Consider the following 12,311-nt stretch of genomic DNA (forward strand, 5'->3'; position numbering starts at 1 on the left):
ATTTTTGCTATATGGAAAAAGCTACTTTAGAAATTAAATCACAGGTTGGGAAAGGAAGGATCCTAATTCTATTTAGATCAAACCTCTTCAGATCAAGCATTTATTTTAAAAAGCTCCTTTATTTTGTTAAGTTGTCTAGAACAGTGTTTCCCAAACTTGGCTACTTGAAGTTATTGGACTTCAACTCCCAGAATTCTGGCTGGGGACTTCTGGGAGTTGAAGTCCAAATATCTTCAAGTTGCCAAGGTTGGGAAACACTGGTCTAGAACAATAATCAAGCAGTCTTTAAAAAATAAGTCTAATAATTTGAACATTTTATAGGTATTTGTAGTTATTGACTTACCGCCTTGCAGCAAAAAACAAACACTAATTTCAGTCTTTGCCTCTTCCTCCAGCAATTTGCCTCTGTGCAGCTTTAGTTTCAGTTTCATTTTAGCACATGTCTTGCCGGCAACATCAATCAATCAGCTGAATGTCGAGAGGCAGATAATCAGTGGCTTGTGCGAATCAGGTTGTGCTGCCGTTTGCTGCAAGGAGGTAAATTGAGACTCAAGAGTGGGGGGGTGATTGGGTGGGACTACATTCTCTGTATAAGACGCACCCAAGTTTTCACCCTCTTTTGGTGGGTAAAAAGGTGCGCCTTATACTCTGAAAAATGCGGTAAGTGTAGCTATTGGGATCCAACTGCAGATTTGAAGAAAAGTTTATAAAGTGCTTATGGCTTAACCTGATAGTCAATCCAGTCTGCTGACCAGGTAGTTGCTCTGTAACTCGGATTTACTTTTAAAAATAAACCCCCATGAACAAAATCATGTAACACAAAGTATTCTAAACCCACAAGCAATCCTTAACAGAAGAGTGGAACTACTCATGATGCATGAAACACTTTTGAATTTCACAAGAAAGATAAGCCTGGCTCAAAATGTCAAGCACAAACATTTAATAAGAAGTTGCCGTCACTTTTGAAATGGGCTGTGAGAAGATGTTTGAGAGACAGGAGGAAGAGCGGCAGCCTAGACAATGGTCTGATCAATAAAATCTGGGTCCAAAACAGGAATGTAATTTATGTAAGCACCTCAAAATTGACTCTCTTTAGTTCTCTGGAACGTAAGAGCAGGAGAGAAAGACTTGCCCATTCGGACTTGCAAGATTCTGTTAGAGTAATCTTATAATAAAAGTCGCATTAGCATTCATGCTTTTGGCTTCCTGGTCTGAAGAGCCAATGCAGCTCGACTGAGTTCTTCTCTTTTACTGTTTCATGAGAACATTGTCATCATCATCCACTGCAAAACAATATGAACAAATAAACTGAATAATTTATTTCATATTCACTGACAATACTTCATCTAAACATTATCACTGGTCCCAATGAGAGAATAAATCTTGGGTTGCTCTTTGTCCAGCTCTTTCTGTCAACAACATGAGGAGGTTATCCCTAACAATCCCACAACTATCAATAAGTTATCTAAAGAAAAGAGTGTGTGTATGGTATATTTATTTATTATTAGAGTTGAAAAGGACCTTACAGGTCATCAAGTTCAACCCCCTGCCTGAGCAGGAAATCCTACAGCACCCCAGCCAAATGGCAGTCAAATCTCCCCTTGAAAATGTCCAAAGTTGGGGAGTCCACAACCTCCGCTGGAAGGCCGTTCCACTGGTTGATCGCTCTCACTGTCAGGAAATTCTTTCTTATCTCCAGGTTGAATCTTTCCTTGGTCAGTTTCCAACCGTTGTTCCTCGTCTGGTCCTCTGGTGCCCTGGAAAACATTGTGTCCCCCTCCTCTCCATGGCAACCCCTTAAGTACCTGTATACAGCTATCATGTACATGTATATGTATTACACAGGTATGCAACCAGTGATGGGCTCCTACAAGAATGGTCAGGAACGCAGTTCCGGTAGCAAAATTGGAGCTCCACCCCAGAGCACCCAATTTGTACTGAAAGATGTTGAAACAAAATGCATAAGCCACGGCCACAGTATGGTAGTAAAACTTTTGGAAGCCCATCACTGTATGTAAGCATGATTATATGAATCGGGCTCTGTAAATGCTTTCAGATGAGGTGGCAGGAGAGGTCTCTCACTTTCTTCCCTTGCCAAGGCTAAATTAGGGAGATTTTCAGTAAACCCACAGCCAAATGTACTAGATACCAGCTCTAGCAGTGATAGCAAACCTTCTTTGGTTCTTGTGCCAAAAGGGTGTGTGTGCATGTGCTAGCAAGCACGCATATGCCCACAACCATTCCCTCCTTCCCACCCATGCGCACACACCCTGCGATGCTACTACACATGCACACAATCCCCTCCTGTCCCTGCGCATTCACACAGCATCACTGAAGACTGGGACAGTGAAAAAACAGCCAAATGGGCAAACCAGAAGTTTGGAAAAACAGACTTCTGATTTGCCTAATGTGCTGTTTTTTGTATCCCAGAGGTTTCAGGGAAGCTTCCTGAAGCCCCGGACTGCAAAAAACATCACAATGGGCAAACCAGAAGTCTTTCTGAAGTTCTGGTTTGCTGCTGGGTGTGGGGCGGGTTTTTTTGCACTCTTGGGCTTCAGGGAAGCTTCCTTGAAGCCTCCAGAGGGCAAAATGGCCTTCCCCAAGGCCAAAAATCAGCTGGTTCGTGCACACATGCATGCTGAAGCTGACATAGGGCAATGCCTTGCGTGCCCTTTGATATGGGCACGTGTGGACACATGCCATAGGTTCGGCATCATGGAATTACACTAATACTATTTGAGTGCTTTAAGAATTACTGGAATGCATTTATGAATTGTAACTCAGAACATGAAGGTCCTTTGGCAGAATTCTTGATCCAGCTGCAGTACAGTTGCCTCAAACAAGAGTTTTGAGATAATATCCCCTACACACACACACAGACACACACACACACAAGCACACACACACAGTTTATTGGGAATAACACAAGAGGAACTTACATTGGGTACATGGAATAGTATAGGAAGTGCTGACATTAGCCATTACATCCTTTAAAGCAGTGTTTCCCAACCTTGGCAACTTGAAGATATCTAGACTTCAACTCCCAGAATTCCCCAGCCAGCGAACGTTGAAGTCCAAATATCTTCAAATATTTTGGATTTCCTTCCCCAAAGATCATAGAAATATCATCCTTACCTCAGATTCTAGAAGGTATATACCTTTGCCATCTTTAGTCATATTATTAAAGGCTTCTGTAAAAGAAAGGAAATTAGGAGAAATAACGGGATATTCAGAGGAAAAAAAGGCAATTGTTTCATATCTTTCCACCTTAGAAACCAGATCACTGTAGCAATGAAGGAACGATCAATTGGCAGAGGCAGCATCGACTTTTTAAATGCCTGACAAACTCTAATCTATCAAGCCACGTAGGATTTCAAGGGTGAAAACTGAAACCTTCAGTTGTGCCTGGAACCTTATTGTTAAACAAGGCAACAACTGTATGACCCTACTAAATTTACACCTTTAAAGCCAGACTGATGCATTTCCAAATGGCGAAGTCATTTTATAAGAACCATTTATAAAGCAAAGTCCTTTGCTTTTGAGCATTGTATCATCAGCCTCTCCCCATTCCCACATTCTTAATAAAGAATCTGAACCAGTTTATATCCTTTAATCACTAGAGGGAAACCTTTACTTGTCCCTTGGTCGAAGTATAGCAGATAGTACATAGAAGAAACCTCAGAGGTACTGTAGCACAAGCCCTAAAGCCTGGCAGGCTAAGCCTGGGGAAGTAAGGTAATTTCCTTTTGCACCATGTATCATGTGACATGAGGTAGATGGCCATATAAATTGCGTAAATAAATCAATAAAACAAGCTATCTCCTTTCTGAGACATTGTCTCCCAATTCATTTGCTTTTCTATCACATTGTTATTTCAGTTGTTTTGCTTGTAGCTGTTCGGTTATTTGCTTGTATTACTTACAGTCAGTTTTAATACTTTTTAAACTTGCACTATCTGATGAGTTTTCTTTTTGTTTCATTGTAAGCTGCCTGATTATGGTTATCCAAAAATAAGTTTTCGAGTGGTTTTATTTTTAATGGGATATAGAATTTTTTAAAAAATTCACTCCTCCACTCGAAATAGAATACCCTATGAGACTAGATTTTCAATCCTGGGCCTAGAAAGTTTAGAACTAAGACGCCTTAAACAAGATCTAAGTATTGCCCACAAGATCATATGCTGCAACGTCCTGCCTGTTGGCGACTACTTCAGCTTCAACCACAACAACACAAGAGCACACAGCAGATTTAAACTTAATATTAACCGCTTGCTGTAACTTGACTGTAAAAAATATGACTTCAGTAACCAAGCTGTCGAAGCGTGGAACTCATTATCAGACTCCATAGTGTCATCCCCAAACCCCCAACACTTTACCCTTAGATTATCTACGGTTGACCTATCCAGTTTCCTACACCTTTCTTCTATTCCTATCTCTCTTCTTCTATTCTTTCATTGATATGTTCTATTACTATATTTTCTTTTCTATTATTTCTTAGATATATTTTACTATGAGTATCTCCTCTATAGCCTTCATCATATATTTTACTATGTGTATATATATACCCACTAAAACCCTCATTGTGTATTGGACTAACTAATTAACTAACTAACTAACTAACTAACTAACTAACTAACTAACTAACTAACTAACTAACTAACTAAATAAATAAATAAATAAATAAAATAATTAAATAATTAAATAATTAAATAATTAAATAATTAAATAATTAAATAATTAAATAATTAAATAATTAAATAATTAAATAATTAAATAATTAAATAATTAAATAATTAAATAATTAAATAATTGAAAAATAATTGAAAAATAATTGAAAAATAATTGAAAAATAATTGAAAAATAATTGAAAAATAATTGAAAAATAATTGAAAAATAATTGAAAAATAATTGAAAAATAATTAAAAAATAATTAAAAAATAATTAAAAAATAAAAAATTCAATTCATTCTTCTAATGCAGCAATGGGTTTCACTTACCTTTGCTACCAGTTGGGGAACAGGAGCATGTTTTTGATTACGTCTGGGTGGGTGGGTGGAACCTCCCACCACTGCTACTACCAGTTCACCCAAACAGGTGTGAACGGTAGCAACCCACCACTGTTCTAATGATATCTGCAAATATTTTATTAAAAAATCCTCACATGTTTCTTGCAGGGATGTAAAGTGAGCTAACTGAAACATTCATTTGTATTCTGCGTGGGGTGATCTGTAAAATAAATTCCCGTGTAATCCCATGGAAGAAATTTGGTGAAAAGTCTACTTACCCATCATGAATTCCACACGTAGCATGAAGCAGGCAAAGTCCACAAATGTGATTTGTCGACCAGGATTTCCATACCGGATTGCGAACAGTTTACAAAGTTCATTGCTAAGTGAGATTCCTTTGAAACATAACAGTACCCACAAATATGTTTAGACTGCAATCAATCAATCTTATTTATTTATTTATTTATTTATTATTTATTTATTTATAATAAATCCCATTTAGGAAAGTAGAATTTAGTTTAGCACAGATCTTTATAGATTCATGCATTCAGGTACTTTTTTAAAAAAAAATTCAGTAAGGTCCCCAATAGGGATTAGTTTGTTGGAGAGGTAATATGTTATCGTGACATGAGAGATTATGGTAATAACTGACAGTAAATCAAATCAATACTTAATCCATTACACATCATCGAATCTAGAGCAGTGTTTCTCAACCTTGGCAGTTTGAAGATGTGTGGACTGGGGAATTCTGGGAGTTGAAGTCCACACATCTTCAAACTGCCAAGGTTGAGAAACACTGATCTAGAGTATAATGCAATGGTGGTGAACTTTTTTTGGCTCGGATGCCAAAAGGGTGTGTGCACTCACCATAGCACGCACACGCAGGGCCACACCCCTAATGCAGTGTCCTCCCACACACATATGCATAACCCACACTTCCCCCCTGCGTATGCGCACAACTGTCCCACGCTCACCCCACAACCTGCACAAAGGCCTCACTGAAGCCTCCGAACTTCCAGTAGGCCCGTTGGGCTGTTTTTCACCAACCCCAGGGTTCAGGAGGCTTTCCTGAAATCTGAGGAGAGTGAAATCAGCAGAAAAGAAGGCTGAAAATCAGTTGGCCAGCACACACAGATATGGCTCCGTATGCCACTGTGGCATGCATGCCATAGGTTTGCCATCACTGGTATAATGGATTATAGTGGTTAACATATACAAGATGAAAAAAAGATGCATTGTCTGCAATGTTGAATCCTTGCTGGAATGAAGGACTGCACTCTTGTGGTAAGTAACGGTTCTTTATTAATGAGGAGTAACGGTTTACAGAACTAAACAAAGACAAACATGGCCGTGCCTGGCAGCTATATATATGCCAGGCTGCCAGGCTGAGCCAACCAATCACCTTGTAGTATTTTCCCGCCCAAGGAATATGGGGCGGGTACAATGCCTAACTGTCCTCTGGACACAACATGCAAGACATTTTAGAAATTCATCAGTCATTTGCAAGTATTGTGCAGCATTTTAACCTCACATCACACAGTAATATCTCTCTGTGAAAGGGAAATATATGACTGTGCCCAAAAGGAGTTCCTTTTGGAACGCAAGAGTCCAGTTTCAAAACTCCAGTGGTTTCAACTTATGTTGCCATGGCAATAGCCAAAATCCAAACTGCATGGTTGGTTTTCCATCTCAGTTCAGTGGTGACTTCCCTCCAGATGACAAAGTAAGTGGTTTCTGGAGTAAAGTGGCTGATCCCTAGTGAGTAGGTAACTCACATTGAGTGAAGTAAAGGCTTTTTCCAACCTAGTATTTTCCAATATATTTCTTTATTACTTATTTATTCATTAAATATATTTCCATGCTGCCCAAACAAAAAGACTCTCAACAGCTTACAGATACAAAGAAATCACAGAATATTCAGGTACAAAGATTAAAAAAACACTATAAAACCACACAGAGCCCAATTTCCCAACCTTGCCTGAAAAAAAACTCATCTGAGAAAGACTATTTTCGGGCATCCTAGAGCTCAGCTGATTATCTATTCCAGTTTAGACAAGCTGAGAAGTATTGATATGTTTGTGAATTGCACTGATTTTAGTACAGCCATAATTCTCCAACAATAGAAACCTGGAATTTCCTGCTACATCACACTGGCCTTATCATGAATAGCAACTGCAATTAGAATGATTAATCCCAACTCCATACTATGGAAATAATCTTTAACCTCCTTTAATATCACACAAAACTATGTATCTCATCAATTATGAAATTATAGCCATAATTTCTTCTGTCATTTATGAAACTATAAAAACACAGGACTGAGAGTCCTAAAAATGTAAACATCTTTTACAGGAGAAGCATTGGAATCTGCTGCCCGTTAATAATGAGTTGTTTAATTTAATCAGTCAAAGTGCATTAATTCGATACGTTGTATCTGGTATTTTAATTGCATTATGCTTTCATTTATGATTGGTTCATTGCTGCCATATGTGACTGCAAGTGAAATGTGATGAACTTTAATTTTATTTTGGTTTGTACATAATCTTTACTGTAACTTCCATACTTTATATTTGTTAATGCCAAACTAAATAAAGATAATTAAAATAAAATTTCAGATTCATTAAATACTGTACTAATCTCATTTAGCAGTATTCCATATTGTCACCTTACAATCATTTACCTTGCAACTATTTTAATCAAAATCATTTAAAAAACATTTTACAAGGTAAAATTAATTTTTGGTTCATTTCGGTGCAACAATAAAAGTCAGCAAGATAATTCAACTCTATATAAATGAGATTAATGAAGTTTTTAAATGGCTATTGCCTATTACGTGAATACATTACTACCAGTTGATCTGGTTTTAATGTAAAATGTATAAAAATGCAAATTTGTGGCCAGGCAAGAATTATTTTGTTTCATGCATTTGATCTTCCCCTGTTTAAAAACTCAAAATGGTATAAATAGGCAGGTTTGTTTTGATATTACTATGATCTGAGGGTTTAGATTTAGAAGCAACACTCTGATTGAGATAGATCCTGCCTTCAAAGTGAAGGCTAGGAATATCCACAGCCCAGATACTAAAACAGAATTCTAGATACGTGTTGCACTTGTCCAGAAACAGATGAAGTTGAATAACAGTCAAGCTTAGAATCTTGAGATGGTTCAGGATTTCTCCACAGAGATAATCCTTAAAACTGTCTAAACTAATCAGATTGGGATGAAAGACAGTGATTGACCCAAAATCATCCATTGAGGGTCAGGTCTGGATGGAACCTCCAATATAGAATGTTTCAGTTTTACTTCAATGATAATAAATACTGCATCACACACAGTATTCTGGACAAGGGACAGGATATAAGTGGACCCAATGTCATTATAGTCATACATAGGGTACCACTACGTAGGCCAAGGCAGGTCATTTTTTTTAAGAGCTAGGAGTCTTACTGTATTAATGTATTGCTTTGGCCTTCCAATGCTGGAGGGGGCTAGGGCTGATGACATGACAAGAGAAGTTTCAGTCTGCTTTGTAGGAATTGTATCTATCTATTTGGCCTTAGACCAAACAGAAAAGAAAACTAACATTGATCACATAAAACATACTGAGAATAGATCAAAAACAGAAATGAGGTGTTAAGTATACAGTACACTATATAGGAAAGTATCGAAGTGTTTATACGCATATATGTGTGTGTGTGTGTAGATTACAGGATTTTAAAAAGGGTGTGTGTGTGTGTGTGTCTGACTATGTTGTAAATCAGTAAAAAAAAAAACCTGACAAACCCTGGCAAAAAACCTGCTTTAGATGGAGGCTAGACAAAGCATCTGCCGATGAGAGGTTAATTGTGGGTGCCAGGTATGATACAAGGAGCAGCAAAGAAAGACATACATCCCAAAGCACACAAAGGCATTCTTGAAAAGGGATGGTTGAGAAGGTTAAATAGAAAAGAGTACCTATGGATATGATGACAAGAAGGCTGAATGATCAAGAAGAATCTGACTTTTATAGCATTTGGGATAAAGTTTATACATGGATAGATAAGAATAAAGTTGAAAATAAGGTAATAAAAACCGTATGAATATAATCAAATGTTATTGATATTTTTTTGTTGTTGCTATTGTTGTTGGTTTTTCTTTTTTATCAATTTAACCTTATGTTTATTAAAATTTGTAAACAAAATTCTTCTTTTCATTTAGAATATTAGTTTGACTTAAAGATTTAAGATTTTATCCTTTTTTCTGTATTAAAAATTGACTTCAAGAAAAGAGGGGTAATTGTAACCCCTACTATGTGTTTAAATGTTTGTAAGTTTGTATGTCTTTTTATTGAAAATTAATAAAGTTTGAATTTTAAAAAAAAGAAAAGAAAAGAGTACCTTAAGCTTCATAGACACCTAAAGCAAAAAAAACCACATTGCTTCCAATTTTTCTGGTGGATGAGGAATGGAAATTTGGTTCGTTTTGTAGAGATGGGGTGGATGTAAAGGACAGAGTTCTTTCTGAGGGCATTGTCCCTCATCTCTGTCACCTGAAAGCTTTTAAAATGCTAATTCCAAGACTTAAGACCATGGTTTTTGCTTTCAAAGCTTATGTGAACGTAAGAACATAAGAAGGGCCATGCTGAATCAGGCCAAAGCCCATCGAGTCCAGCATTCTGTGTCACACAGTGGCCCACCAATTGTCCATGGGGATCTTGAGTAGAAAAAGAAGGCAAATCCCTCCCTTTCCCTTGACCCCCAACAAATGGTACCCAAGGGAATCCTGCCTGCCTCAACCAACATAGAGGCGGCACATGGAAATCTGAGTTACAGTCAGTAACATTTATGCTATTCAATCATTTAAAAGGTTTGGCAGCTATAGGATATTTTTGTGAAAAAACTGAAGGGCTCAAGAGTTTGCTATTTTATATCTGACCAGGCAGTCAAAAAAAAATCATGACATCTAGATACAAAACCATCCTATTGATACTTTCATATTTTTTTACCTGTTTCTTGCATAGCAACACACAATTCTAACTGATCCAAGGTTCCTAATTGATGGGTATCTTTTCTCTGGAAAACTTCCTGCCATGAGAGGTTCAAGAGAAAGAAAGAAATTAATAACATGGAATCATGCTAAGCAGCCAGTATCACAGCCTTCCATTAATGTCCTCTTTTTCTTCATTGACCCAAGAGATCCAGCTTTAGCTAAAGAGAGGCGGAGAAATAGCAGAACTCTTGGAGAGGTTGCTTACAAAATGTAAGACAGGAATATTTTATTGCATGGAAAATTTTAGAAAAATTAAAATGCTTTTACAGCTAAGGGTGTCCGTACTTTCTAAAACACCCAGTTTTGTGCAAAACATGGTTATGTTTGCTCAATGGAGGGAAGCTTTCAGACGTTCCTAAAAAGGCACACTTCACAAGGGAGTAGAGATTGGAACGTAACTGTGCTAAATCTCTATAACTGGCAATAATTAAGGAAGGTTTTTTAACCTATTATTTTCCCCATTTTCCTTAAACTAAGCAGATGGGCGATCGTTAGCGAAGTTAGGCACAACATAATGCACACCTGCATGTACAATTTGTACTGGATACATATGGTAGCTTTTTCTTGTCAGAGAATTTGAATTGCCTTAACCGTAGGGGAAATTGCCAGATTTTTGTCTTCACTTGTTGCAAATTAACGATGTTGCTGGTATTTTGGCATTACATTGACAACCCTCATTCCTGAAAGACTATAGTATCACGCTCTGGAAAGAGTTTGTTTGTTTGTTTGTTTGTTTGTCTGTCTGTCTGTCTGTCTGTTTGTTTATTTTTTATTTATTTGTTGGATTTGTATGCCGCCCCTCTCCATAGACTCGGGGCGGCTAACAACAGTAATAAAAACAGCATGTATAAAAACATACCATGTATAAATTGTAAGTTCCTAGAACAGCATCTAGTGTGGCTAAAAAAGTCTAATCAGAGCATGGCAATCCCTTCCACACTGAGGGTAGATCCATTCTGTTCCTGGCTCAGCCCCCAGATTTCACTGAATCTGGGACTTCCTCTTTGCATCAGCCTACTGAACAAGGGTCTCCTCGAAATGGAGAAGGCCATGCTGCATCTTTAGCCTCCAAGCTGAATGATCAGAGGTCAAGGTTTCCCAGCTATTAATGTCCATTCCCAAATCCTCTTACAGATACCCTTATATCACAGCTGTGGTCTCCCTCTGGCGTAATTTCCCTGCACTAATTCACCATACAGGAGATCTTTTGGAATCTGACCTTCATCCATTTTCACAACATGCCCAAGTCAGAGATCATGTCAATATTTCAAAAGTGTATACAGTAGTACCTCGACATATGAGTTTAATTCGTTCCAGACCCGAGCTCGTAAGTAGATCAACTCACATCTCGAACGAATGCCTTTAGACTTTGTTTTTCACGCCGAGATAACCAGAAGCAAGGATTCTTGCGCCACCTAGCGGAAGCTCAGCTCATATCCCGAATTTGAGCTCAGGTGTCAAACTGAAATTTTGCTCGTGTTGTGGTTCGTAACTTGGAATACTCGCATGTGGAGCAGCTCGTATCTAGAGGTACTACTGTACATGCTAGTAATTCTAGCTAGTAATATATACATGCTAGTATATCCAGCACATTCCAAGACTATGCTATTTGGAACTTTGTCATGCCAGGTGATGCCAAGGATACCAAGGATGCCAAGGAGACAATACATATGGAAGGTATTCAATATTCTCTCCTGTCATGTGTAAAGGATAAAAGATTCATTGCAATCCAAGACTGTGCTCAGGACATAGGCTCCAAAAATTGGGATCTTTGTATGTTCTCTCAGCTTCTTATTAAGCCACACTCTCTTTGTGAGTGTAAAGAATGTGGTGGCCGCTTTACCAATACTTTTATGTGGCTTAGTATCTAGAGAGAGAATGCCGGCGATGGTTGAGCCAAGATACACAAAGTCATGGATGATCCCCAATTCTTGTGCAAAGACTGTAATATGGGGAGGTGAATCCACATCCTGATCCATGACTTGCATTTGTTTCAGGCTGATTATTAATTGATTATTAATCTTGGCAGGCCTTGCTAAAAACAGTCAATGAATCATTGAAGGTCATTGGCAGAATGAGCAGTAATGGCAACATCGTCAATGAAGAGGAATTCCTTTAAGCATTTCATTGGACTTAGACTTTGCTCTCAAACTAGACAGGCTAAAGAGTTTTCTGTTTGATCTGGTGCGGAGATAGACTCTCTATTACAGTTCCAAAACCATGTTTCAGCATGACAGCAAAAAAGAATTGAGTTGGCACAACTGTTTCACTGCACTTTG

At 37.9% G+C, this 12,311-nt stretch overlaps 1 protein-coding gene across 1 annotated transcript in view; it reads right to left on the reverse strand.

The window, feature by feature from the left end:
* Positions 1–256: 256 nt before the first annotated feature.
* The window catches only part of LOC139153650 (calpain-14-like), a 61,060-nt gene continuing 49,005 nt past the window's right edge, over positions 257–12,311 (reverse strand). The window contains exons 18-21 of the mRNA XM_070727909.1: positions 9,989–10,067; positions 5,283–5,399; positions 3,136–3,191; positions 257–1,283 (exon numbers count right to left, since the gene is read on the reverse strand). Of these exons, the coding sequence (XP_070584010.1) occupies positions 1,257–1,283; positions 3,136–3,191; positions 5,283–5,399; positions 9,989–10,067 (279 nt within the window). The 3' untranslated portion in view covers positions 257–1,256. The remainder of the gene's footprint in view (positions 1,284–3,135; positions 3,192–5,282; positions 5,400–9,988; positions 10,068–12,311) is intronic.

This window comes from Erythrolamprus reginae, chromosome 1 (assembly GCF_031021105.1).
Source record: "Erythrolamprus reginae isolate rEryReg1 chromosome 1, rEryReg1.hap1, whole genome shotgun sequence".
Classification (NCBI taxonomy): Eukaryota; Metazoa; Chordata; class Lepidosauria; order Squamata; family Dipsadidae; genus Erythrolamprus; species Erythrolamprus reginae.